The 23,596-nt window shown below is 54.6% G+C and overlaps 2 protein-coding genes across 2 annotated transcripts; both read right to left on the bottom strand.

The window, feature by feature from the left end:
* Positions 1-2: 2 nt before the first annotated feature.
* Positions 3-6,787, bottom strand: CSUI_003742 (uncharacterized protein). The gene has a single exon (XM_068063937.1). The coding sequence runs from the start codon at positions 4,385-4,387 to the stop codon at positions 2,453-2,455; it is 1,935 nt and encodes a 644-aa protein (XP_067924090.1). The 5' UTR covers positions 4,388-6,787; the 3' UTR covers positions 3-2,452.
* A 1,515-nt stretch (positions 6,788-8,302) lies between these two features.
* Positions 8,303-21,480, bottom strand: CSUI_003741 (chaperone protein). The gene is made up of 17 exons (XM_068063936.1): positions 21,097-21,480; positions 20,518-20,817; positions 19,880-20,082; positions 19,068-19,232; positions 18,288-18,561; positions 17,284-17,450; positions 16,672-16,782; positions 15,957-16,090; positions 14,878-15,112; positions 14,161-14,325; positions 13,247-13,456; positions 12,720-12,867; positions 11,940-12,099; positions 11,147-11,329; positions 10,616-10,707; positions 9,873-9,984; positions 8,303-9,748 (listed from the first exon to the last, which is right to left on the bottom strand). Exons 1-17 carry the CDS (start codon positions 21,278-21,280, stop codon positions 9,547-9,549), a joined length of 3,045 nt encoding a protein of 1,014 aa, XP_067924089.1. The 5' UTR covers positions 21,281-21,480; the 3' UTR covers positions 8,303-9,546.
* Positions 21,481-23,596: the final 2,116 nt, after the last annotated feature.

Below are 23,596 nucleotides of genomic sequence, written 5' to 3'. Positions count from 1 at the left end.
GTTGCTGAAGAAAGATTGGATGGGCAGCCTCCCGAACTCACCGCAGTAAAATCACTTTCGTGTTGCCGAGGGGGTGTCTGCTCCAGTCACATGGAATTTGAGCCTCACTGGCATCTTACATCTTACAGCCAGCTACCGAGCTGGTTCACATACCTCTATGAGACTGTAGGATACCACCTGCTACACGAAGCTCTCTCTGGCAAGAGCATGAGAGCGTGGCAGGTTGCACCTGATGTGCCATTCCCCCGAGAGCCTCTACCCAGACCTTACTGTCTCGGCACTTGTGCTCTCCCAGACAGTTACAAGCGATATGGCCACGACAGATTCGATCCTCACTATACTTCCTTATATCTCATAAAGCAACGCTAGGATGATTTGTACGGGCCCGTCCCCCGCGAGAATGCATGCACCATGACTCCGCACATATTCTGAACCTCTCTTTGGGGGCGAATCTTCGACCATCAGGCAGTAACATTACCTCTCGCGTCGACACAACAACACATCTAGACACCAAGCACGACACACACGAAATCTTTCAACACCGGCGCGAGTCCTCCATGAAAACAACCCCGCTGCCTGCCTGCGGTCTACTTTCTTCGTCCGCGACCCGGGCGGAAGGCCCCCTCGCAGATAGAACAGAGCGTAGCGAGCTCTGTTGAAAAAAGAGGGTAACCTTGCGCAAGACTTTTGTGCTTAATGCTTTTTAACATATCACGGCCTTCGGCCAGCGCAGGCGTTCACATTGAGGTGAGCACGGCACCGTGTGCAGCTCTTCAGAACAGCTGAACTAGTTACCGTACGGGCTACCCGTGTCGTACTCTTCCCAAACGGAGTCGGTAGACAACGGAAAAGGCTTTACGAAGAGAGTACTAGTCCCAAAGCATCCCAACCATAGAACAATATCACCTTACATGTCAAATAAAACTCCGCCTTTGGTTGAGGCGCTTTATCAGCCCCTACATATTTCACTGTGTGATAAACGAGACTTCGCACCTCCTCCGACGCGTCATGTCGCGCAGTCATCGACGTGGATCAAAGTGGCTACTTCCTTGAAAAAGCGTGCAGCCTTGGAGTAAATCAACATGTGGTTGGACAATCTCCGGCTACGCCAGACGGAAGCCCGCTTCCTCGACCTTGTATGCCTGCGATGGCCCATGAGCAAAGCCATGCACCAACCTGGTTCTACAAAAACAAACCTCCACACGTCTAAACAGCCGGTGCAGCGTGATTCCACGTCAAACGCACTCAGTCAGCTAGCGTGGCTTTCCGTCCACGTCACAGCCCCAGTTGAATGACTGATTGAAGAGTATCCTATTGGTAGGCATGTTCGGGTCTAAGGCACAGTTCTTACCAAGCCCACCGTGGGAGTGCAAGGCCCCAAACCGCTGCCGGGAACACCTTACAAAGGCGCACCTGGGCAATCCCCTGGAGTCCGTACTCGACTTGGACAAGCCAGTTAGGGCTTCACTACAGACACACTCCCCCATCAAAACCAAGAGAATCCGTTACACGAGATCACCAGTACGGGGCCTCGAGTACACCGAGGTCTGTAGATGACTGGGACAGAGAAGACCTGGGTTCGGCATGAAGTTTGACTGTCAAAAACAAAAAAAAACTCGAGTTGGTTCTTGAGAAGACGGCTCCGGAGTGTCAACGAGAAGGCGGGAGGGTGAGCTGCCGAAACAATGTTGAGAGAAGTACGCCGGCCGCGGACAGGTACAGGCTGCGAACGTCACGACCGCATGCACTACACACGCGCACACCCTCACGTCTTACATCCCGCTCCCTTGCGCGGCCGTGAAAGCTTTCCAAACGAGTTTTGAACGCAGAGCAAAAGTGCGGAAGGGAACACGCCTACGTTTGCGTGTCTGTATTATATTTAACTATCAAGGGCACGGCATCCCTCTAACCACGCCTACATCAGCAACGCCAACGCAAGACAGTGGCGTCTCAGCTTTCCTTGCTCGCCAGCCTCGATGGAGTCATCAGCACACCCATCCTAGCAGCGATGTGGCGTGAATAGCTTAACGAAGTGCTCTACAGTCAGATGTCTGTTGCTCAGAGCCTCTGCCTGTCCGTAAACGACGTCATCTTTGTCCTGCACACGAAATCGACGCGGGAAATTCATATACACGCTAAACGTTTCTCTCCTGCTCTTGCGGACATTACCGGGTCTGCCAAGTATGTTACAGCCCGAACCAGTAAGGCTGTCCAACCTTGAAGGACGCTTCAGTCACACGTATACGGAGTGCAGATCAGATGCTACCACCGTGCACCCCTACGCGTGCTGAAGACCCTTCTCTTCACAAGTGTCCGACAGCCATGGTTCACACCGGTGAACTGTTCCGAGCTCGTATGCTAGAAAGAGGCATAGCCCATGAGGAACTGGTCGGGTAACACGAGTGCGTGAACTCCCGAACGCGCTTGAAAGTCCAACGAGGCTCCACTGCTGCTAACGTAGAGAGTATCCCGACACCTCCCTGTGATGATGCCGTCTGGCCAGAGAACCTCTTGCGGAAATTGGAGGAGGATACGGAGTTGCTGCGATGAGTCCCCTCCGATCTTTGGGTTTCCACTTGTTGTCATATTTCCTCAATGGAGGATCACAGACCTCTCGAAAACTGAACTGAGGGTCGTTCATAAGCTGGAGAGCGCGAACAGGGTCATATCCCGCGTAATGCAAAATCTTATACGCAAACTCCGGACTGAAAGGTTGCCATCCCGGCCGCGTCTTCCAGTTCTGAGAACAAGCCTTTACAAAGGCCGTCATGTCTGCCTCGGAAACAATAGCCCGATCTTTCCTGCCCTCCTGTTCTCTCCGTACTCGAATGCGCTGTAGCGCGGAAGGTGAGTATACGAGACGTGCTGTCAGGCTTGGGTCTAGAACTGCATCGGAAGGCGGCCGAGGCCAGCAGCTGCTGTCGAGGAAGAACGCAGGAAGTGCGGGGACTTGGTGGTTGGGACCCACATGTACAGTGGTACTCCGGATTGTGCCTTCGTCTGTGCGCTTACCCGCTGCTGGCGGTGAAGCCACGGCTACGCCCGGTGGTAATGCAGATGCTCTCGGAGCCGGGGGTCCTGTCCCGAGTGGAGCTCCATCGCGTTCCAGCGGAAGTACACCTGTGCTTCCGTTAACATCCCCTCGTTTTCCTCCACCAGAGGCTGAACCCCAGCTGCTGCTTTCTGGTTCGGTCTGAGAAAAATCTGCAGCTGACGAGGTCGTAGTTGTCCCCGCTGAAGAGGCAAAGGGAAGGCGGTTCTGTGAAGACGAAGCCGAATGATTGGCAGGTGCAGCCGGCGACCTAGATGGTGTCGCAGCAGACGCAGAGGATGCATTTCGACCTTTGGAACGTTGCTCCTTTTTCCTCTCGTGTTCGCTCCGGACCTTATCTTCACTCTTGACTCTCTCTTGTGCTGTGTGTCTCGGTTTGGCTTGGTCCTGCCTCTGCCTCAGCAGTTCTTCCTCCTTCTTTACGTCCGCTTCCGCACACTTTAAACAAGCTTCACAAACCCATGCGTCATCGTCATCATTATTCACGCCTGCTCCTGCCTCGCAAGCCCCGTCCTTGTCTCCACCCTCCCTCTCTCTCCTCCCCCACAGCCGCGGCTGACCGCAGAGACTGCATCGTTCATTTGGTCCCGGCTCTCTTGGAGGCGCCGCATCCACTGACCTATCTCTCTTTCGTTGCTCGTTCGCCGCGTCCCCTTGGGAGAGTTCAATCTTTGGAAAAGCTTGCTTCGTTACTGATTGTTCCTCCCTTGCTACAATGCCATCTTTCGCTTCCTTCATGCTCCGTCCCTGAGCCGAGGTGCCCTCCTCCACCACTTGCCGGGGAGCTTCTTCTGGGATACCTCCACTCGCGCTGTTCACGAAAAATCCTGCCTCCCCTGTGGCTTCCGGGGCAGATACTCCGGGAGTGTGTGCACCTGAGCGCGAACTCGGATCTGCCGCGCTTGCTGTATCACCGTTACCGATACTCCTGTCGGAGTGGGCACGTTCAGTTGATCCGTTTGATTCTGCGCGCCTGTTACTCGAGCCCTCCAAACGTCGCCTCTTGCCATTCATCGAGAAGGTCTCAGAACTTGGATGGAAAACGGCATCACCGTGTACGTCCCTTGTAGATGAGTAAACACCAAACTTGGAGTGGGGATCACAAGCAGGCCCGGAGCCCGAGGCCCCTGTGGAAACAACTGTCCTCATCGGCGTCGGATCTGAGAAGCACGCAGATGTCGACACTGGCTGGTCAGCGAGCAGACACGACGACCCGGCGTGAGACGATGAAGAAGGGATGGGAAAGGAGAAACACGGTGGAGCGATGACAGACCGAGAAGCAGATTCCGTGGAAGACGACAGAGGCATGTGAAAAGGACCAAGAGATGATATCATTGCCAAAGAGCGCAGGGAGCTGGACCGAGGGATGGCGGTACGTGAGATGGACGAACAATGCAATGCAGCCGTCGCCAAACAAGCGAGTGAAGACGGGAGAGGGGCCGACCGCTTACGAGATCGAGGACACACTAGCGCTGTCGTCAGCGGATGCAAGTTAGGAAGGAACTGCAGACGTTGTGCGCAGTGTGTGGAATAGCGGCACAATCATCGCAAGCTGGAACGAAAAGAACGACGAAGAAAGGGCGCTGGTCGGTGAGGAGAGTGACCAACACAGAGTAAACATCCACTGCGTAACCAACAACAACCCATAATTCCTTGTTACCCAAGCAGAAGTTGAGAATGGGGCATCGGGTACAGAGGTACTCCTTTACACGTGTTTTATGGGTACACACTAAGTCCGCTGTCACGCAGAACGCCAGAAGAAGCACGTGTGGAAAACAACCGCAATCAGCGTTCTCTTCCGTCTTGCTCCCCCCAGAGCAACGGCATGAAGGGTACATCTAGTCTAGAAGAAGCCAGAGCCGACGTCCGCCACCTGAGACAGCCGCGGATGTCACGAGTCAGCTCGCCGGCAGTCGGAGTAGGCACAATCTACTGCCCTGAACCAGCGTGCTACCAGAAGTTCTGGGACGAAGTGCGGCACTTCATGAACAAAAAACAAGGGGACGAAAGGCAGAGGTGTGTCGGGCAGGCAGAGGAGGGCGCCCCGATGAACCCTGGCTGGAAATCCCGAAGGAGGCAGAGCAGAGTCACGCCTTCACAAAAATAAATAAAAGGCTTGAGTGTAAAGCCAGCATCTGATACCAATGCCAGTACGCGATGACTCGCTCGGCTCCGATGCTGCAACCGACAGCTGACTGGGGAGCGGCTCAATGTACACAATTTTACTGTGAACGCCGCAAGGTCCTGGAAAGTAGCGAAGAGTTTTTGAATTTCGGAATTTACTAGAGGGCACCAAACCGACACCGCCAACGCCGTTCACTCGGGTCGAGGCCCGTAACTCCCTGGAGAGCTGGCTTTGCTGGCGCACGCGACAGCCGGGACGCCGCCGAGCGAAATCAAACGGAAGGCTGCAGAACAAAAGAAGAAAATGACAGTACCTCCTACGGACAGGTAGGTCTGGCGATATTTCCCCGGTCGATGAGTCATGGAAGCCGTTAGAACACGAAAGGCGCATTCAAGTGCCCAAGAGCGCGACTCGCGTCACACTGGGTGCCTTTGATTGTGACACTGGAAAGTGAGTCGTGGTTTTGCGGGAAAAAAAAAGAAACGAGTTCGGCGCAGTCTTGTATCCACGCCCCTAAGAGCTGAACAGTGACAAATCAAAAGAGAGACGCCGAGAAGTTTTTCAGGGACTGGTAGCGGGGGAAGAGGCGAAGGACGGAGGCGGGCGAACGGCCCGACGGGGGAATGTGCTGATGCGGCGAAGTAGTAGTGCGTAGGCGAGGGCGGGGTGCTAGTAGCACGCCAGAAGAAGGCTCAGAGTGGGCAGCAACAAAGAGACCACGTGTAAACATACACCGCAGTAGGCACAACAGACTCGCACATACTGCAAATGCCAGGTCATGGCAGTTCTGCAGTAGCGCTGGCAGGGTTTGTGGCGGCGGCAGGCGGGTAGTCGTTAACGACGTTCTGAACAGCACGTGCGGCGGGCTGTACGGTAGTGTCAAGAGAATGAGAGAAACGTCGACACATATAAAAAAGGTCATCTTCTTTTTAGCAGCACCGCAGCAGTTACTGCAGACCAGATCTACAGAGGTTGTTTGGCATCTGAGCAAACAGAAGTAGAGAAAACAACCGTGGAAGCACGCACGGTGAACCGATGGGCAGTCCACACGTTTGAGGTCTGTGCCCCTGCTGTTGTGCCGCCGCCACACAACGGGGCGGGGCGTCACCGCGTGACTGTGACGACTACTGCACGAGTTTTGAAGAATGGCCTGCTCTGTGGGGGCCAACGAAGAAAGCGGAGAAAAAGCTTCTGAATTTCTTATAATGTCAACAAAAAACAAAGACGCAAGCCTCCTCTGCTAGAAGTGCATTGGACGAGCAGCATAGACAGGGGGAAAAAGCCGACTACGCAACAGCCACATGCGTGGACGCTCTCGCTCTTCTAAGCTGGTAGTCGTGTGCCTTGCCAAGCCGCCGCTGCCGCCTGGAACCTTACAGCATAGCTGTTGCATTTCTGCCGAGGGATAAGTTTTTCAAAACGTCGCCGCAGTGTGGCTGCTCACCTGGATTCTTTCTGTTGGCAAATCCGGCGAACTACCCCCGAGTTGCGTTATTTGCCCTGTTTTAGTTGACGGCCTACTTACCAGGGCACGAACAACGGCGGACACAAGTAACCACCACCGCTCACGCTCCACTCCTCCGCCGATCACGTGGGCTGGCGTCTCCGCTCGCCCCAAACGCTGGCGCTTTTCGCTTTTTTCACAATTTCTACTTACTTGCGGCGCCGCCTTCCTTTGCTGGGTTGCTGCATCTCGCTAGCGAGCGGTAGTACATGCCGGAGCGCTCTCCAACCCAGATTTCTGTGGCTACGTAAATGCGCACTGCCCGGACACTACTTTAGCGCGTCATCTTCGCCCCAGGACTCGAAACCTGTCAAGCAAATGGCTCCACCCCCATCCGCTTGACCAGCACCGCTGATGAACAGGTGCCGGACGGGGTAGTGGTTGCGCTTTGACACCGACAGACGGAACCCGCTTTTCAGCATCACGAAGGTCTGGGATGACCGGCCGAGTGCCGTAGTCACAATCGTAAAGGTGGATGTTAGCACGCGGCGCAGCCTTCTCTGGGGTTGCGTGCTGCCATGTGCTCGTACGTTCGAAGGGGGAATTCCCTGCCGAGTGTGAGCGGCGCAGCTAAACCTCTGCGTACGCCAGGCCACTGCTCTCCCGGTTTTGTGCGGCATCGCTACGCGCGTGCACCAGGAGTCCGGACCAGCGCACCGGAACATGCGTGTCCGCAGTCGCCGCAAACTAAAGCGAAATGGTCCCTGACTCGCACTTGTTTCTAGCCAAGCCTCACCCACGCTTGCACTTCCCTGGCTGTGGCTGAGAAGCGAGGGAACAGGGGTCCGCCTACCCCGCATCCCGCTAGCACACACAAACGTTCCGTGTTCGAATGTTCCTTCTCTGTTCTGAAACGTCACTGCCCACCAGATAACCTTGGACTGCGTTGCTGTAGCCACTCACGAACTCCCAAGACGCTCCCCCTGGGACACAACCGGTTTTTGAAGCCAGCAGAGGCACCTTCCGGGAGAATTTTTTCTGACTTCACTGTTACCCCAGCCTTACGTGCACCTGTCTCGAAAGAAGCAAGACCGACAGGATGCGCGAGCAACTGCCCAATTACTCGTTCGCTGCTGTCCCCGACCGGCGTGCATCCTATAGTCCGCCTATGACATGGCGGGTCACCGCAAACACCAATCGTATCGCTGCCCTTACCCAAACGTGGATTTCGCGGAATGGGCACGCCTTGACCGCACCTCCCTTGAAAGAACCCGAAGAGAAAGAGGGCGTCGGTGAATCTCACTAAGCCCCGCGCACCACCGGCTGTCAGCGGTATTACGTGCTGAACGCCTCTACCGGGCCTTCTCTGGTCAGGCTCCGCTCGAAACATCTGATCAACCGTGCGCCTGTAGCGAAGTGTTATTCCGTGAGCCGAGCATTCCTAGCGAGTTCTCGACAGGACTTCCTCCCTTCGTCATCAAAGGGATTTCGCCGAAGAAAATCTAGGGGTGCCGACAGCCTTCGCGACTGGCGACCGAGTGTATCGAGACCCGCAGTCAGGGATAGGCCTGCCGCGTGCGTCCAGTTCTGCTCATGCGGCTGGCCTTGGTGGCAGAAAGAGTACAGTGAGCATTCCGGCACAGCCGCTTGAGAAAAAGCGGTCCCGCACTCAATGAAAAGAAGCCTAAGGCAAGAGCATACTCAGATCTCTTGCAGCACAGGAAAAGGAAAGCATAACCGTGAGCCTGCTGTTTATGAAGGCGCACGTAATTCTCCCTGCACACCGCGACTGCCGTCGTGGTTAACTGGAACACCCTGAGAACCGAAGTGGAGCGTCCACTTGTGGTTGCCCTTCCCAACAAAACGGAAACCTGCTCAACTTCTTGAAAAAAACATTTGCAAAGGAAGAAAACGGGTGGAACTGGGACGGGAGACTCTTCTCCGAAGTTTTTCTTTGGCGTACTCGCCGGCCCTCGAAAAGGTAACGAGGCGGACCCACTAGTAAACTGTAAAACACACGAGGCACGCGAAAATAACGGCGCTGCCGGAGAGGCAATGGTGATGTAAGCCCGCAATCGGCAGCAGCGCTGTTTTGCTGGTCGCTCCTCGGCGCCCTTTCATGTCACCCATCAAACATACACTGCCAGATGGTTCTGCCCGGTTCCAGACTTACAGCATTCCGACGACCTCTGCACTCCCCTTTGATGGAAAAGCATGCTGACCGGCGGACTACGGTCCTGAGCGACCCTCGAGGAATCGACTGCAGTCGGGCTGTGAAGGAACTGATGCCAACTTTGGACACAACACATGTACACGATGTATCCGACCACTGGCCAGTCAGCACACAACACCGGGTTCTCGCTCGCGGGGTCTGCACTCAACTGAATCAAGCCTCCCGCCCGGCCGGCATCTCGTCAACCACACGAGAGCGGCACGTACAACCAGCAGCTTATCACGCTACAGGCAGAGTACAGTTCGGAATTCTGGCAAGAATACATGTAGTCTACGTACCGAGAGGAAGAGAAAGACAAATTAAGCGTTACACCAAGCACGGACTGTCTTTCTAAAGGCCTGAAGGAGGAACTACGGGTCATCCAGCAGGACAGCGGCGACTCATCCGTCATTCCCTGCGAAAATAACCGGGCTGGCCAGGGTTTTCAATCAGACCACCGAGCCTGGCGCCGCTGAAGGGAGGAGCCGAATATGTTTGAACAGAACAGAGAAACTCCTAGCTGACTGAGTCCTGAACTCGACAACCCCATTTAAGGAAGTCACCGGGGCACAGCTTACAGATTCGCAAGGAAACATGCGGGACTCCCGAGTACCTCCCCAATGCGCTGCCATGTGGCCTCCGAAAGAAAAAGTAGCTCGCCTAGCGCATTCCAGCAGTCGACCAAAAAGTGGGGTCCTCTTCAAATGAGGTGTTCATGAAGTAGCGACGGTGAAGTTTGGTTGCGAGACTGGCGTGGTAGATGGCAGAGCGAACTTGAGCTTGCCGTTATCCGCGGACACAGTAACTGAGTCCTGCTCGTTGAGCGCACCCCGGAGCATTTGCTGGGCGATCGGAGTTTCGACTTCTCGTTGAATCAGACGCTTGAGAGGTCTTGCCCCATACGCAGGGTCGTACCTACACGCCAGGAAGACACCGCAGGCAACGTGGCTATGTAAACGGCTGTTGAACGGTACGTGCATTCTGGTCATCGGGAGGCGTTTTGGCCACTCTCTGGAGCTAAGAGTTTCTCCAAGCTTACCCGATGTCCGCAAGAAAAGCAAGTGCAGAATCCTCAACCTTCAGTTTGACTTTCTTCTCCAGCAGGCGGTCAGCTACCTTCGCCATCTCCAAGCCCACAATACTCTTCAGCTCTGCGAAGGATGCGCAGTAAAGCGACGAAGGCGATCTTCTGAAGAAGGAATTGGCTTCCGTCCATGACAGAGACTAGTTTCCCGTTCTCCCCTTATCGACTCGTCTTACGAGGGATGCCCACGAAATTACTCAAGCGATATATGCACTTGATACAAAAGTACAATCTGACACGGCTTTTCGCCTCAAGGCGGGTGCACACAAGATTCTGGACATGCCAGCACATACACAATGTATGCGGCTGGGCCCCCAAGCAACCACTGTACCTGCACCACAAACTTGAATGCCCGTGCCGCGACGCAGTTGCAGCCGACTACAGTCACAGGGACTCCGGCAGTAAGCATTAGCCACTAGGCAGAGACATACACAGCATCGTGTCTAGTTGACGTACGACAAGAGTTTGACAGTACTTGTTACGCGCTGAACATCTTTTCCTTCCACGTAGCCTTCGGCGCCACTCCGTGGCTTTGAACCTGTCAGGACGGGTGCTTGCTACTTGAACCGACTTCTTTTTCTTCCATGTATGTTGCTGGCCGTTGTGCCGGCTCGCAATACTTGCTAAAAGAGGGACACAAGAGAGGGAGAAAGTTCCCGATGTGCGCTCCCAGCGTCTGGTGTTGCGCATCTGCTCACCTTTCTTCGAGAGAGAGTCGAAGATAACGAACTCGTCAACGCGGTTGAAGAATTCCGGTCGCAGGGTCTCGCGAACGGTCTGCATTACCTTTCTAAGAAATCGAAAGGCAGGAATGGAAGCGAGCGGACAAGAGGCAAAGAAACGACCGCGTTGATCCAACACAGAGCACGAACGCAGTACAAGGGAGGCAGTCGGTAGCAGTGTGATAGCACTTCCGTATGACGTTACATGCGTGCTGGTAGCCCTGGTGAATTTGACCTTTGCCCCCGTGGCAGGATAGAACCCGTGATCCATTATCCTGGATGCCCAGCCGACGAGAGGCCACAGCTCTTAACCGAGCAAGAGACTATAGTGCTGTGGCAGCGTCGGAACATTGCGGGCGCCCACGAACATGAGCGTCACTTCCTTCGTCTTCCTGCTCGGATAAAGTGGAAATGGAAATGTGCAATCTGTTCTAATTCGTGTGAAACCCTGCAGCACGCTTGCGACTGTGTGATGAAGTAACCATGGAAGCGCGTGCGTTATCCTACGTTTTCATCTCTTGTTTACGCGCCGGGTCGCGGGCCATTTCAAGAATGTGCTGGGAACCCAGGTTGGACGTAAAGATGACGATACAGTTGCGAAAATTGACCACGTTTCCCTTGCTGTCCGTCACGCGTCCATCATCCAGGATCTGCAGCAAAATATTGAAAACGTCTGGGTGTGCTTTCTCCCTGCGTGTGACCAAGAAAAAACAGGCAAAACGTACCGTCTTCAACGAGAGGCGTGAATCACGATGTTGCGAAATCTGTACGTATGCGTCTGCACGAGCATCCGCAGCCCCTGCAGGCCGAAATGCAACTAGCACAGGCCTCACGACTGGCTGAAGAGCACACACACTTACTGGCCGGGACAAAATGGCAGGCGTCTTGTGATGGCTTCTTTTCATGGGATAGAAGAAAGGCTACGGACAGTTAAGGAAGACTCGGTCGAGGTAGAAGGTCACAAGCAACGGGCACCTAAACTGGATATCGTCCAGACGGCGATGGCACTATGATCCCGAGTAACTACGGCACCCCGTGACATTCTGCGAAACGTAGCGCTCCAAGAACATTCTACATTGACCTCGAAAAATTCCGGCACACGCGGTGTAAAGCGGCTCCCCACCAGACGGTTTGGCGTATTCCAGTTCTGTGGCGTGCCAAGCAGACAAGGGATGCACCTGAAACTCTGAACAAACAGTGAGCTGCACGCGCCGGCATCGCTGTCTTGTCTGCTGTAGTTTCTCAGGCCTACAAAAGTGTAGTGGACTTCGTGTCCAGACAGCGACCGCGCAGCGCTTACATTTCGTCAAAGAGAATGACAGAATAAGGCTTTTTGCGGACTTCGTCTGTCAGCTGGCCTCCTTGTTCATAGCCGACATAACCCGGTGGAGCTCCAAGTAGTCGCGAGATCGTATGCTTCTCCATGTACTCACTCATATCAATCTTCACAACTGCGTCCTCTGCCGAACAGGGGGCACAAACGCAGGGGCACGCACCTCGCCAGTGATCTGGTGCTGCGACCTGTCGATCGTGTTGCAGAGCACCCTGTTCATTGTGAGCAGTACGGAGCTTGGGCTGAGATGCAGTATCACGGCTTGAATCGATACACCATGTGAAGTTCGAGCTAAGCCGTCCTTCGAGCTGTGAGAGGCGCAATGCGCATCCAAGTGCGTCGGCCCTCACGCTCCAGGTTTCCCTGGACCCGGGGTGGTCTTCCAACTACGAGACGAGACAGAAATATGAAGTACGGAGAAACGAGGATGTTTCGGAACGTCCGCTTTGCCGGCAAGCCTGCGACAATGAAGGAGCGTCACCGAGGATGTCCGTCCCTCGCTGCATCGTACACAACATTCGGCTTGCCTCGGGCATGATGACAGTCACACTCGACATGGTGCAAACACCACCGAACGGAGAACCTCGACCAAAGTGTCGCCCACGCAGCCGAAAGGCCACCACGGCTGGACCCCGTGGGATGCTATAGTCAATCGCATATATATATATATTTATTTATATATATAACATGTATCTGCCCGTACCGGGGACTGGCGAGAGTAAGAAACTTGCCCAGAACGAGACGCACCTGTGTCAAACATGAGTTCTGCCAAAGAGCGACAGAGTTCTGTTTTCCCGACACCTGTGGGTCCCAGGAAGAACAGGCTTGCAATGGGCCTGTTGGGGTCGTTCAAGCCGGCGCGCGATCTCTGGATGGCTTCAGCCACTACTTGGACCTGCGGCAGCACACCAGGATTAATAAAAAAACCTTCTTCACTTCGACAGGAGCAAGACTCCGAGATCGGTTAGAGATGCGCACCGAGTCTGTGATACGCGGGGCTTCAAAGTAAAAACAAATGGTCCCTTCCTCCTACCCCATGGCCACTCACCTCCATGCGCATCGTCTTCGTGATCCTCCTCTATCTAACTGTGCTCTGACACAAGACGACTCGCAGGAGGCAATCCTGTGACTAGCTCTTCTCATGTGTTCAGTATACACTTCGCTGTCTCGGCTGTTTCCACAGTGCTCCTGGTATCCTACATGAACACTGACAGTGTTGCACTCGCGTTGACAGTGTGCCACTCCCGTGTTTCTTGCGGCAAGCTTCCCCTTACAGCGTGATCTTGGCCGACAACCCTCTTGTGGAGGTCGCGTTCAAGGTTTAGGAGCTTCTCCTTTTCACTCTGTTTCAGCCTCGTGACGGGAATTCCTGTCCACATGGCCACCACCGTCGCAATGTCGTCAACTGTCACCTCGTCGCGCAGCATGCGCTTTCCCCCTGCTGTCGCCTTCTTGTATTGCTCTTCGGCCTCTTTTAGCTGACGCTGGAAGAATGCAAACAAGACGAGAATCCCGGAGAACCGTGCTGGGGGTCGAAAATAAATTGGAGAAACTCGCGCTCACAAAACGCTTTTCTATGTGATGCATACCATACAGCGGCACTGAGTGCGCGCCGAAGGCAGTCAAAGGATTCCTAGCCCCGTTCGCTGCTTTTCTTTTTGCAATGAACTAAAGCTAGAAAGCAGGCGTTGTAAAGTGCCAGTGGTGAGTGAGCGTGCTGCCAGGTGCAAGACTTCTCTCGCAGGCCCGAGAAGATGCTCGCGCTTACCTGCGCATACGTTGTTCTAATCTTGGGCAGACGTAGAACAAACACGCGTGCACAGCCCGATCCTTGTCCTTACTTCCGACTGCAGTGCCGCGACGCGACACGAAGACATCAAATGTGGCTGCGAGTCTCTATGGGTGTGAGCATAGCCACTTAGTTTCAGATGTGCGCTTGCCGATTACGGGCGCTCTACGTGCACGACAACTGAGACTCGACAAGATACACGGGCCTGAGAAAGACGTAAGCCGGGAGATCGGGACAACCAGGTGGAGGCACACGGTGTGGAAAAGGCCCACAGTGCATAAGCTAAGAACAAGCAGCAGTCCGGTGATTGTGCACGCAAGGGAAATCTTCCGAGTTCTGAAAAACTCCCACACAAATTACGAGATGCAAATGGAGAGCGGCGGTAGTGCTAAGAGGTACCTCCAGATCAGGGAGTGTCTCGAACCGGAGCTCAGCGGCCCTGTTAAGGTCGAAATCTCGCTCAGCTTTCTCCACTTCAACCTTCACGACGTCGATTCTTTCCTTGAAAGCTCGGATCGCATCTACTTGAGCTTTCTCCGCTGTCCACTCTTCCGTAAGCTTTGCCTGTCAGCCACGAATCAAGTACCCGTTGACATATATGACGTCCCATTTGTACGCTTGGACTGTCAGCGCATCCCAGTCGCCTGAGGACCCAAGGTCAGCGCCTGTCGGTGGGTGGCCTTGATGCATACAGTCCGTACTGCCCTTCTTTTCGGTCACTCAGCCACGTGTTTATTGTATCTGATACTCTGAGTACATGTCGTGAGAGCGACGGACTGCACTATAGCGTGCGCGACAGGGCAGGCAAACTTGTGAATGAGCGGCAGTGTCCTCGGTATGGCTCGCGTTGCTGTCCGGATTCTATCAGGTCATGCTTTGTAGCGTGTTCTAGCCTGAGTTCCTTCCCGAAGTGCGTGTGTGACCGGTCTGCTTCGGATCACTGCGCCATCGGAGAAGCGAAATACAAATGTCGCCTGCCTTCACGTGAGAGGAGGCCATAAAAGCCAGCTGCATATGTCTTTTGCAGCTGAGGATTCGTGCTACGTGTGTACACCAGCCGAACCCCGTGTTACCTCTCCTTACGCAAATACGAGTATATCGTCCAGACTCTGATACCTGGTCAGCTTTAAGACGTTCGATTTGACTTTCAACGCTTCTGAGACGCCACTTCTCCTGTTCGTCCAGCATCCTTTCTCGACTGTCACCTTGGATGGAAATTTTTTCCATTTCCAGTTGCAGAAGCCGACGGTCAATCTCGTCGAGCTGGATCGGCTTGCTCGACACTTGAATCTTCAGTCGTGCTGCAGCCTCATCCACCAGGTCAATCGCCTTGTCAGGGAGAAAGCGATCGCTGTCACACACGAAGCACAGACTCCCAACTAAGACTGAAGCTGCTGAACTACCTTTTCATCCATGGCGCTGTACAGCGCCGCGAAAAGTAAGAAGGTCGGCATACAACAGGCTGCAGGTTGAGGTCTCTCCAGTTAATGGCGGCAGCACTTCCTCTAGAACATCACGGATTCAGAAGGAACCGTAACTACCTTCCCGGTGGTGCGTTCCGTCAAGTATCTGCTTTTTCAAGTGCTGTCTCCGCACCAGCACGCTGTCCTCTGTTGCGCCGTCACCTAGTAAGAGAAAAGAATGCCTGGGAGCTTTAAGGCAAATGGGACAACACGAGTAGTATCCCAGTGTGGGGAAGCAATGGAAAGGCCTGCTGAAAGTAGTAAGCGACAACACCACGCGGTCGCGAGATTGCGACGTCAACAACGGCGGTGGCTGTAATGCAGAAGACCCGGAAGCTCTTACCCGCGGGCCACTGCCATCAACACCGGTACAACAGTCACTCAAGGTCTCACACAGATGAATCTATGAAAATGCTAGCATACCGGGCAGCCGCGTCGACCCCTTGTGCTCCAAAGCGCCGTGTCAAATCAATCACCAAGGAACGCACAATGCACACTCTCATTGAGAGCCGTTGTGTGCGGTCGAACGAAGCGTCCAGGGAGCACGGAGATGACTGGAGGGCGCTGTGGATACACGCGGACTGCTGGTGGTCGCTCGCATGTACGGATGAAAATGCGTATGTCTGCATGCATCCGGAAATAGTTCGACACACCGTACTGTCCTTTACGGGGGCCCGCAGTTAACTATCCCCGTGAAGCATCCCGTGCGTCCTGCACAGAGTGGGGACACACCTGATATATCTGTGTGCCAAGTTGGCGGCCTCGACTAGAGCGGAATCGAGAATGCGGACACCATGATGGACTTCATACCGATCTTTCAAGCCACGGAGAATGCTAATCGTCTCTCCGACTTGTGGCTCGTCGACCTAAGAAACAGGCAATCGCACGAGTACAGCCAATCAGGAAAAAGAGTCGATGCAAGTCTACAGGTACCAGTCTGCAATGCCCCCCGGATCAAGTACAAGCACGACTGGAATACGCACAGCTGACATACACATGCAGGACCTTGAAGTATTGGAATATCGGCGGTTGCTCAGACTGTGCACCATGTTCGTCGATGACTATGCTCCAAGACTCTCGCGGCGTGCTGGCGCCACACGGAGCACGCTCTCCGTCTCCAGGAAGACTTCCCCGAGTGGAAGCCCTTCGAGGGATGCACACTACTATACGGGTCTGACTGAAATGTCACAACGAAACAACTCGGGTCCGCACCCGTAGAGGTTCATTTCCCCATCTCATTCACCCAGAACAGCGGGGCCGTATCACACGTCGCAATGTGAACAAATGGGACACAAGGACCCTCCTTTCTTCTGATCTTCAGCGGCGGCAAGCAAGGCCGAGCACATGTCGGTGTAAGAAAGAGTTGAGGACCGATTCTCAATCAAGTTCACAGACTCATTCAGAAACTGGAGGTATTTCTAAGAGGGGAGAGAGACAGGAGACTTACCAGCACTTTCTGGAAGCGGCGCTCGAGAGCCTTGTCCTTCTCAATGTACTGCCTATACTCGGTTGTCGTTGTGGCTCCGATACACCGGAACTCCCCACGTGCAAGCATAGGCTGCATTCAGGGCCGCGGAGAAAACACGGCAAAAGAAGCACCGGTGACGACTGTCCACTGGCGTTCAGTCCCGCTGTTAAGTTGTTGTCAGGACAATCTTCACCAGCTGGTGGTCCTGTCTGCCTGCCCTAAGTGTACGCACCTTTATTCACAGACAGTAACTGATCTGATACTTCCCTCGTACCGACGGCCACTTATCTCAACAAGCACCTGATGCCTGGTGTTAGTTTCACTTCTCTTCTCCCCGTGACGCTCAGAACCACAGAACTACCGTGCAGTCCGAAGAGTCCCTGGAAAGTAAAGGACACCTGCAAAGCTGCCGAGGAAACACTGGTGGAAACAGGCAGAACTTATACACGTCACGAGTCATCAACTGCATTTCCGAGGAAAGGCGAAGCCCGTCACCGGGGTGGCAGCGCCTGCCAGAACACCCCCCTACTCCAGAAGAACTCAGCAGCAGATATCATTCCAGAGCTAAGGCTGTGCTCGTTCGGACAGTACCTTGAGCATGTTGCCTGCATCCATCGCTCCGCCTCCTTCGCCGCCAGCCCCAGCTCCTACAACGGTGTGAAGTTCATCGATAAACATCACGACGTCTCCCTCGGCGTCTTGCACTTCTTTTAGCACTGCTTTCAGCCTTTCCTCGAACTCGCCTCGGTACTTGGCGCCTGAAAACACTCACTGACTTTGTATGGCTGGTGGGCTAGCACCTGTGAGGACATTTGCCGCTGCGTCCCTCTTCCAATCTCCTGCATGCTCTCTCCGCAGCTGGTGCGCCTTGTCGTTATTCACTGTCAGCAACGGCCCCTCGGCTCTTTCTCATAAAACGGCCTTTACCTCACCCTGCTCGGCGCATCGAGCTACCCCCTCGTGACGGGTGACTCGGCCCTCCTACCCCGATGTGTCCTGTCTCACCTGCGCTATTTACCTTTCTCTTCTGTTGCGCTACAAGCCGTCTCTCACAACATCCAGTATGATTTCGCAAGGTACCCTTCAAAAAGCGCCGAGCTCTGTAGCTACAGCTCTTGCAGCCCATGTGGCCACTCTGTCTTGTCAGATAATGGCTTCGGTTACGTAACTGGTGCCTCCGAGCGGCACGGAAAATCACCACCGTTCCTTCCCGCCCACTGTTCGTCTTCCTTGTTAGTTTGCGATATCGCACTACAACATGAATAGCTCGGACGGTATTTGCTGTGCTCCCTCAGAACTGGAGCAGTCCGGTGACCCATACTGTAGAGAGAAAAGAGTGAGCGAGGCGGTCTTTGGGGAGTGTCATCTCTACATATATGTATTACACGATGGGATGCCTTATGCGAGCTGTTCACCGTATAAGCGCGGGATCATGGTGTTCCTAGCGCCGTGCGCGAGCTCACGATGTTAGGATCAACTAGTTAAACACGCCGTCAGTACCGCGTTCGGCTCTCGACAGAGCTTTGCTGTTCACTCCAACCCAACTTGTTAGCGGTACCTCCAAGCTTGTTGCGAAAACCGACAGGGATTCTCACCAGCAATCAAGGCCGCCATATCCAACGATATTACTTTGCGGCCCTTCAGGGAGTCGGGCACATCCCCGGAAATGATACGCTGAGCCAGGCCTTCGACGATAGCCGTTTTTCCTACTCCAGGGTCACCGAGGAGCACTGGGTTGTTCTTTGTGCGCCGTGACAGAATCTGGATAGTCCGTCGTATCTCGTCGTCTCGGCCAATAACCGGATCCAACTTTCCCGCCCGGGCCGCTGCTGTCAAGTCACGTGAGTAGCGTTCTAGGGCCTGATAAGCCTGTGGGGTTAACGCACCAACATAAAAAAGAGCTATGTCGAGAGCAGGAACACCAGACGGCAGACCGGACCACGTAGTCGCGTCAAGGCGGACGCTCCGGTCGACAGAGCATGGCGTATTACACGCCTGCGTGACGTCCCCGCACGAGAACCAATATAAACGAGACTGCCCCACTCTGCCCCACCAGCAGCCAAACAGAAGAGGCCCTGTCTAGACTAACGACAACGGAAGGCAGGGTCCCACAGTGAGCAGTAGCCTGTTCGTAATTACGGGCAAGAAGAAAGGCCTTTATGTGATGCACACCAAGATGCAGTCTGCGCAACCGTACTCGCAGATACAAAGTGTGTGTGTAGGCACACCCCTACCGGGCACACAGAAATACTGGCACAAGATTACCCGAGTACGTTTCATGTGTCAGCCTGAGGTCGGTGTGCGTGGCCGTATGATGAACGGAAACCCCAGCAAAGTCCATGCCCTTGTACGAGAAAATACCTTGGTCTTCTTACCAGTTCCGGATTCTTAGAGGTTACTTTCTTCTTGCCTCGGATGTCTTCGACAGCGGCCCGGAGTTTGTTGAAAGAGACGCTGCTCCGTGTCAAGAAGGGCCGAGTGAACTTAGTATCTTCAGCTGCCAGGGCCAGAAGGAGATGCTCCACACTCATGTACTGATCCTGCAGCAACCAAGCATCCCCGGGAACAGTAAGGAAATGTACGAGCTTGCCACAGGACGTAAAGGCTGGCCCGCTGCGACAAAAACCGCCACTGAGGGAGGAGACAGCTCTTGATCTTTTTGGCAGCTGTCTTGAGTCAGATAGCCAGCTTGGTTGATGAGGCGTTCTGCACGCGCGGTAGCAGGTACTGCCAGGATGGCGACTTTCTGATGTGTGCTACTCTCTCGCGACCCCAGACTGCTACCCTTGCAGCACCGGCAAGGCAACTGCAGAAGACTTTGACCGCATCTCGTGAACTGGCGGAACTCGGTGGCGCCCGGGTTTGTGACAGACGAAGGGGATGAAGTCGGGTAGTACAGGCGCCTGACAAGTCTGCGACGGTGCTGTGCTATTACTGGTTAGGCAGCAAAGCTAAACGACAGGTCTGAAAAGCACTGGTTCTTTGCTTGCACCCGGAATGCCCCGTTTGCTGTACACGCACCGTTGGGCCGGGGCGCTGGCCTTGCCACTCGAGAAACCGCGGCGCTGCTGCCGCTGGTGCTTCAGGCGTTCATCCCTCTCACACGCTAGGCCACGCGCTCGTGTGCGTGTGCGGCTGCACTGGCGTCCTCTTTCTAAGCAAATGAGAAGCAGGACGGTGTCCTTACCTTGAATTCTCGTTTATAACGCTGGGCCGCAGAAAGGACGTTCTGGAGGCCGCGTCCAAGAACTTTCTGGTCGGAGAAGCCCATTGTCATGCGGGGCATTGTCTTCAGGTGGCGACTCAGCTCTTCCTGCATTTTCGGTACGTCAACGCCTGCCTTAGAGAGAATTTGCGTAGCAAGGCCATCGCTGCCGTCGTCCAACAGGGCTGTGGAAACACATCAGAACGAATGGATGGGACGACAGCCCTGTGTCATACCGTGCCCCCAGCCGGCTAGAGGTTACTCATACCCAGTGTAGAAGACAGCATTGCCAACGGCCGCGACCGATCTTCAGTCAACCGACAGGACCCGCCCTGTGGATCTTTACGCACCGACCACCCAGTCCTGGGAACGAACCCAGCCTCTACCCTACGGGGAGCCTTGGGTACCGCTCAACCGCCACGCTGCGTGATGTTGAAAGAGAGCTGCGCAGCTATAGTACGGAAAGTCAGGGAGAGGTTCCGTCTAGACGGGAGCTGCGACAGATCTGCTTTGTGGAGGTGACAATCTGAAACCCTCGCCACGCAACCATCAGACCAGGGGAGATGCTTTTCGGATGATTCGAAGTCGTGGTGTCCACCCATTGGTCAGTGTCTGACTACCTTTGAGCAGCATCTCTGCTTCCACATAACCGGACTCCAACTTGTCAGCAAGTTCGCCGAGAGCCCCCATAGCCTCCCAGGCCTTCTCGGTGTAATCTTGGGAATTCAGCACAAGGCCATCGTCTGCCATGTGGAGACTCGTTGAACGCTCCCCATCACAGATCGGAGGGAAGTTGAACCTTGAGAGGAGGTTATTGTACCAGGGCGCCGTTTGCGGCCGCGAACAGACGGCAGTGTGGAGGCTTGGTCCTCTGCCCCCCATGGAAGAAACCCGCGCCTTCAGTGACGCTCGGTGTGCAGCTGTAGTCAACAAAGAACGCACAGGGAGGCATTCCCGGATGACAAGTCGAAGATCGGGGGAAAGGCACACCGAGGAGCGCATTCACTGTATGTCTTTGTCAAGAACGGCGCATTTTCGCGGGAAGACACCCTGAATTGCAGACCTCATGAGCTGCATTTTCTTCGGCTTCCGCTCGCGTCATCCGCAAGTGGGTCGGTATATACGCGCACAGCGCTCGACTGCGTGTGTGCCAAGGCTCTCTCTTGCCGGACGGGATAGCAGATCCGAGAAAGTCATACCTGGGATTCCGGGAGGGATAAATCCCAGTAAAGACGTTGTCTTCATCGAGATTTCAATGGTGTGACCCGCGGTTCGGCCCAGCAGCGCGCACAGAGCAGCTGTCCACAAGAGAAATCCCCGGGCATCTGTATGCCGAAATTGTCGGCTAGAGTTGGAGTGATTTGAGGTATCCTGGTTCCCCATTGCGAAAGAATAAAGCGAAAACAGCTCGCTGACGACGAACAGTTTGGAACCTAGAACGGGACTGAGCTTGGGACCCAGACACCCGCCGGCAGCAGGAAGGGGCTACGCGGGTCTTGCCGCTTCAGGCTTGACCTCCTACAAAAACTGCGAAGCAAACGGTCACATAGCACTTCAAGGAGGAGCGAAGGGTATAGCGGCAGGGATCAGACAAAGACAGCCAAGTGTGTCGGGCTCCTGGCTTGGAGACACGGCGCGAGTGTATTCCTGTGTGCTGGTGTGTCTGCATGCGCGTGCCGGTGTGGCCCTTGGTGCGCAGCGCCGCAGCCCCACTCGCGCCAACTTGCAGATGCCGCCTCCCACTCAGGCAGACCCTTTGTCTTGACGCAAGACGACTTTCGGGGCCGGCGGAGAGCAATATGCACTTCGTACGTTAATCACTAATGAGATCAGCAGGACAAAGCTCAGCCGAGTAAGCATCCGGCACAGATTTGAATGAGACCACTTATCCGGACGCCACACTCTCGGGTCCGTAACGAGGTGGACAGCGAAAGAGTGAGATGGCGGGTTTGGGCGGGCGACTGACTTCGACTGCAGAACGGATTCAGTCTCCCAGTAGGCATCAGTACCCTAACACGTAGGGGCAACTCGCAGGTGTCAAGAGAGCAGGAGCAAGTGAAAGCAGGCCCGCACGACGTGTCCTGGGGGTCCGTAGTGAGTCCGTTTGTCTCTTCATTGCCCGCTCATGCGACAGTTCTCCAGGAAGCTGAGTGTGTCGCCGGGAGGCCGCCAAGGCTCGGGTGTCTGTACGGCCCTTCTCAGCATCCAGCCTAGGCTCCAGTGTGTCAGTTGTTAATTCTTCTGCTGATGCCCGGTTTCCGTCCGTTGCGAAATCTTGTGTCAGTCGTACCAAAATGAAAGCGACCCTGTTCATCGGACTACTTCTGGGTGTTGGCTCTAGCGGCAATGTCAGTGCCGTAGGGCTTAAATCTAAAGAAGGGCAAATCCCCGGTGGCCAGGTCCTCAATACGCTGTTGATGACTCTTTTCAATCGGTCGCCTTACAACACCTCTGCGGGTCAAATGTCGCGAGTGACGCCCGCACCAGAAATGTAAGTGCAGCCGCGAGTCGCTAGTGAGTCACTGCCACACACAACAAATTTCAGATCGATACATCTATCGAAAGCCGCATTCAATGATGCAATTTCCCAAAGTGCCACGACCCCTTTTATTGGTACGATGAAAGCCAAAGAGGCTTTACTACTTAGCTCTCATACCGTCTCTTGCAGACAAGGCACAAGAAGGTACGGTGACGGCAAGCAGAGAGATGAGAACAGCGTGACCAGGCGTGGAGAATCCTTCCAGAAGTGGACAAGTACCAGCGGGACCTCGAGCAAGTAAGGCAGAACCACAGGATAAAATCGTGGCTGCCGTAGATAGATCGCTAATACAGGTTCGAGAAGAGCGGCGAAAGCTGGAGGAAAAGGTGCAATCACTCTATGCATACAAGGTAGCTCCTTTCCAAAGGAGATTGCGGTGGCCCGGTTGTCCATGGTGTGCCCTAGATTCCATCGCTTGAGGAGGAGGACGGTAGACTGAAGGAGTATTTGGAACAGTGAGTCCATTCATCACTGATGCGCGGAGTCACGGCCGGACAGACTGCTGCAGCCCCCCGTTCCTGACCCGCTATGGACCCACCTATAAAACTATCGAAGCAAATCCGAGTCATTTCTCAGCTGGCGGGGAGGAAGTTACGAAGATGTCTGGTATTGCTCTCCTGCGGAAGGGTAAACCCGAGGAAGCGACGCAGCTCTCCGAAGAGAAGGACAACTCGCCGATAATGCTGGTACGTTTGACGCCCAGCTGCTTACTGGGTGGGCAAGAAACGGGTTAATCTCACTCGGATCAGGAGCGCGGAGACTACGCGCCCCCTGCTGAGCTTGTCATGTTAGAAGAAAGCTCAGCAGCTTAGCTTCAGTGTCCGTCTAGAGAATGCGGATCGCAGGACTAAGAGATGCAGTTATTGCTACTTGTCTAGCCGGCAGCATTATAGTGCTCGTATGAAGGCTGTGCTTTCCCGGAAAATGCGGCACTTCGATTGTGCAGGCCACTCGGATACCAGGGCAAACGCTGGGCCGGTTTTCCGGGTGGCCCCGCGGTTACCCCGCTGTGGAGCGAATGCTGTTAGGCTTCCGCTAGAATGTGACCAGGAGTTTTCTTAGAGATAACAGATTCCTTCCCCCCCTGTCCGCGACCTCATCTGCGCTGTGCCACATGGTGCGGAGACAACGAGTTGACTGTGGTAGTTGCTCTTTGCAAC

Source organism: Cystoisospora suis, assembly GCF_002600585.1.
Source record: "Cystoisospora suis strain Wien I chromosome Unknown contig_1690, whole genome shotgun sequence".
Taxonomy (NCBI): domain Eukaryota; phylum Apicomplexa; class Conoidasida; order Eucoccidiorida; family Sarcocystidae; genus Cystoisospora; species Cystoisospora suis.
The sequence above is the reverse complement of the archived record's forward strand: the minus strand, read 5'-3'. Positions and strand labels throughout refer to the sequence as shown.

Coding starts and splice junctions, on each gene's coding strand:
- CSUI_003742 (XM_068063937.1), bottom strand. CDS start 4,387: ATGATATCATCTCTTGGTCCTTTTCACATGCCTCTGTCGTCTTCCACG.
- CSUI_003741 (XM_068063936.1), bottom strand. CDS start 21,280: ATGGGGAACCAGGATACCTCAAATCACTCCAACTCTAGCCGACAATTT. Junction 17,451..18,287: donor TATGGCGGCCTTGATTGCTG/GTGAGAATCCCT, acceptor GAGTGTTTTCAG/GCGCCAAGTACCGAGGCGAG. Junction 16,091..16,671: donor GCCGCTTCCAGAAAGTGCTG/GTAAGTCTCCTG, acceptor CCTGTTTCTTAG/GTCGACGAGCCACAAGTCGG.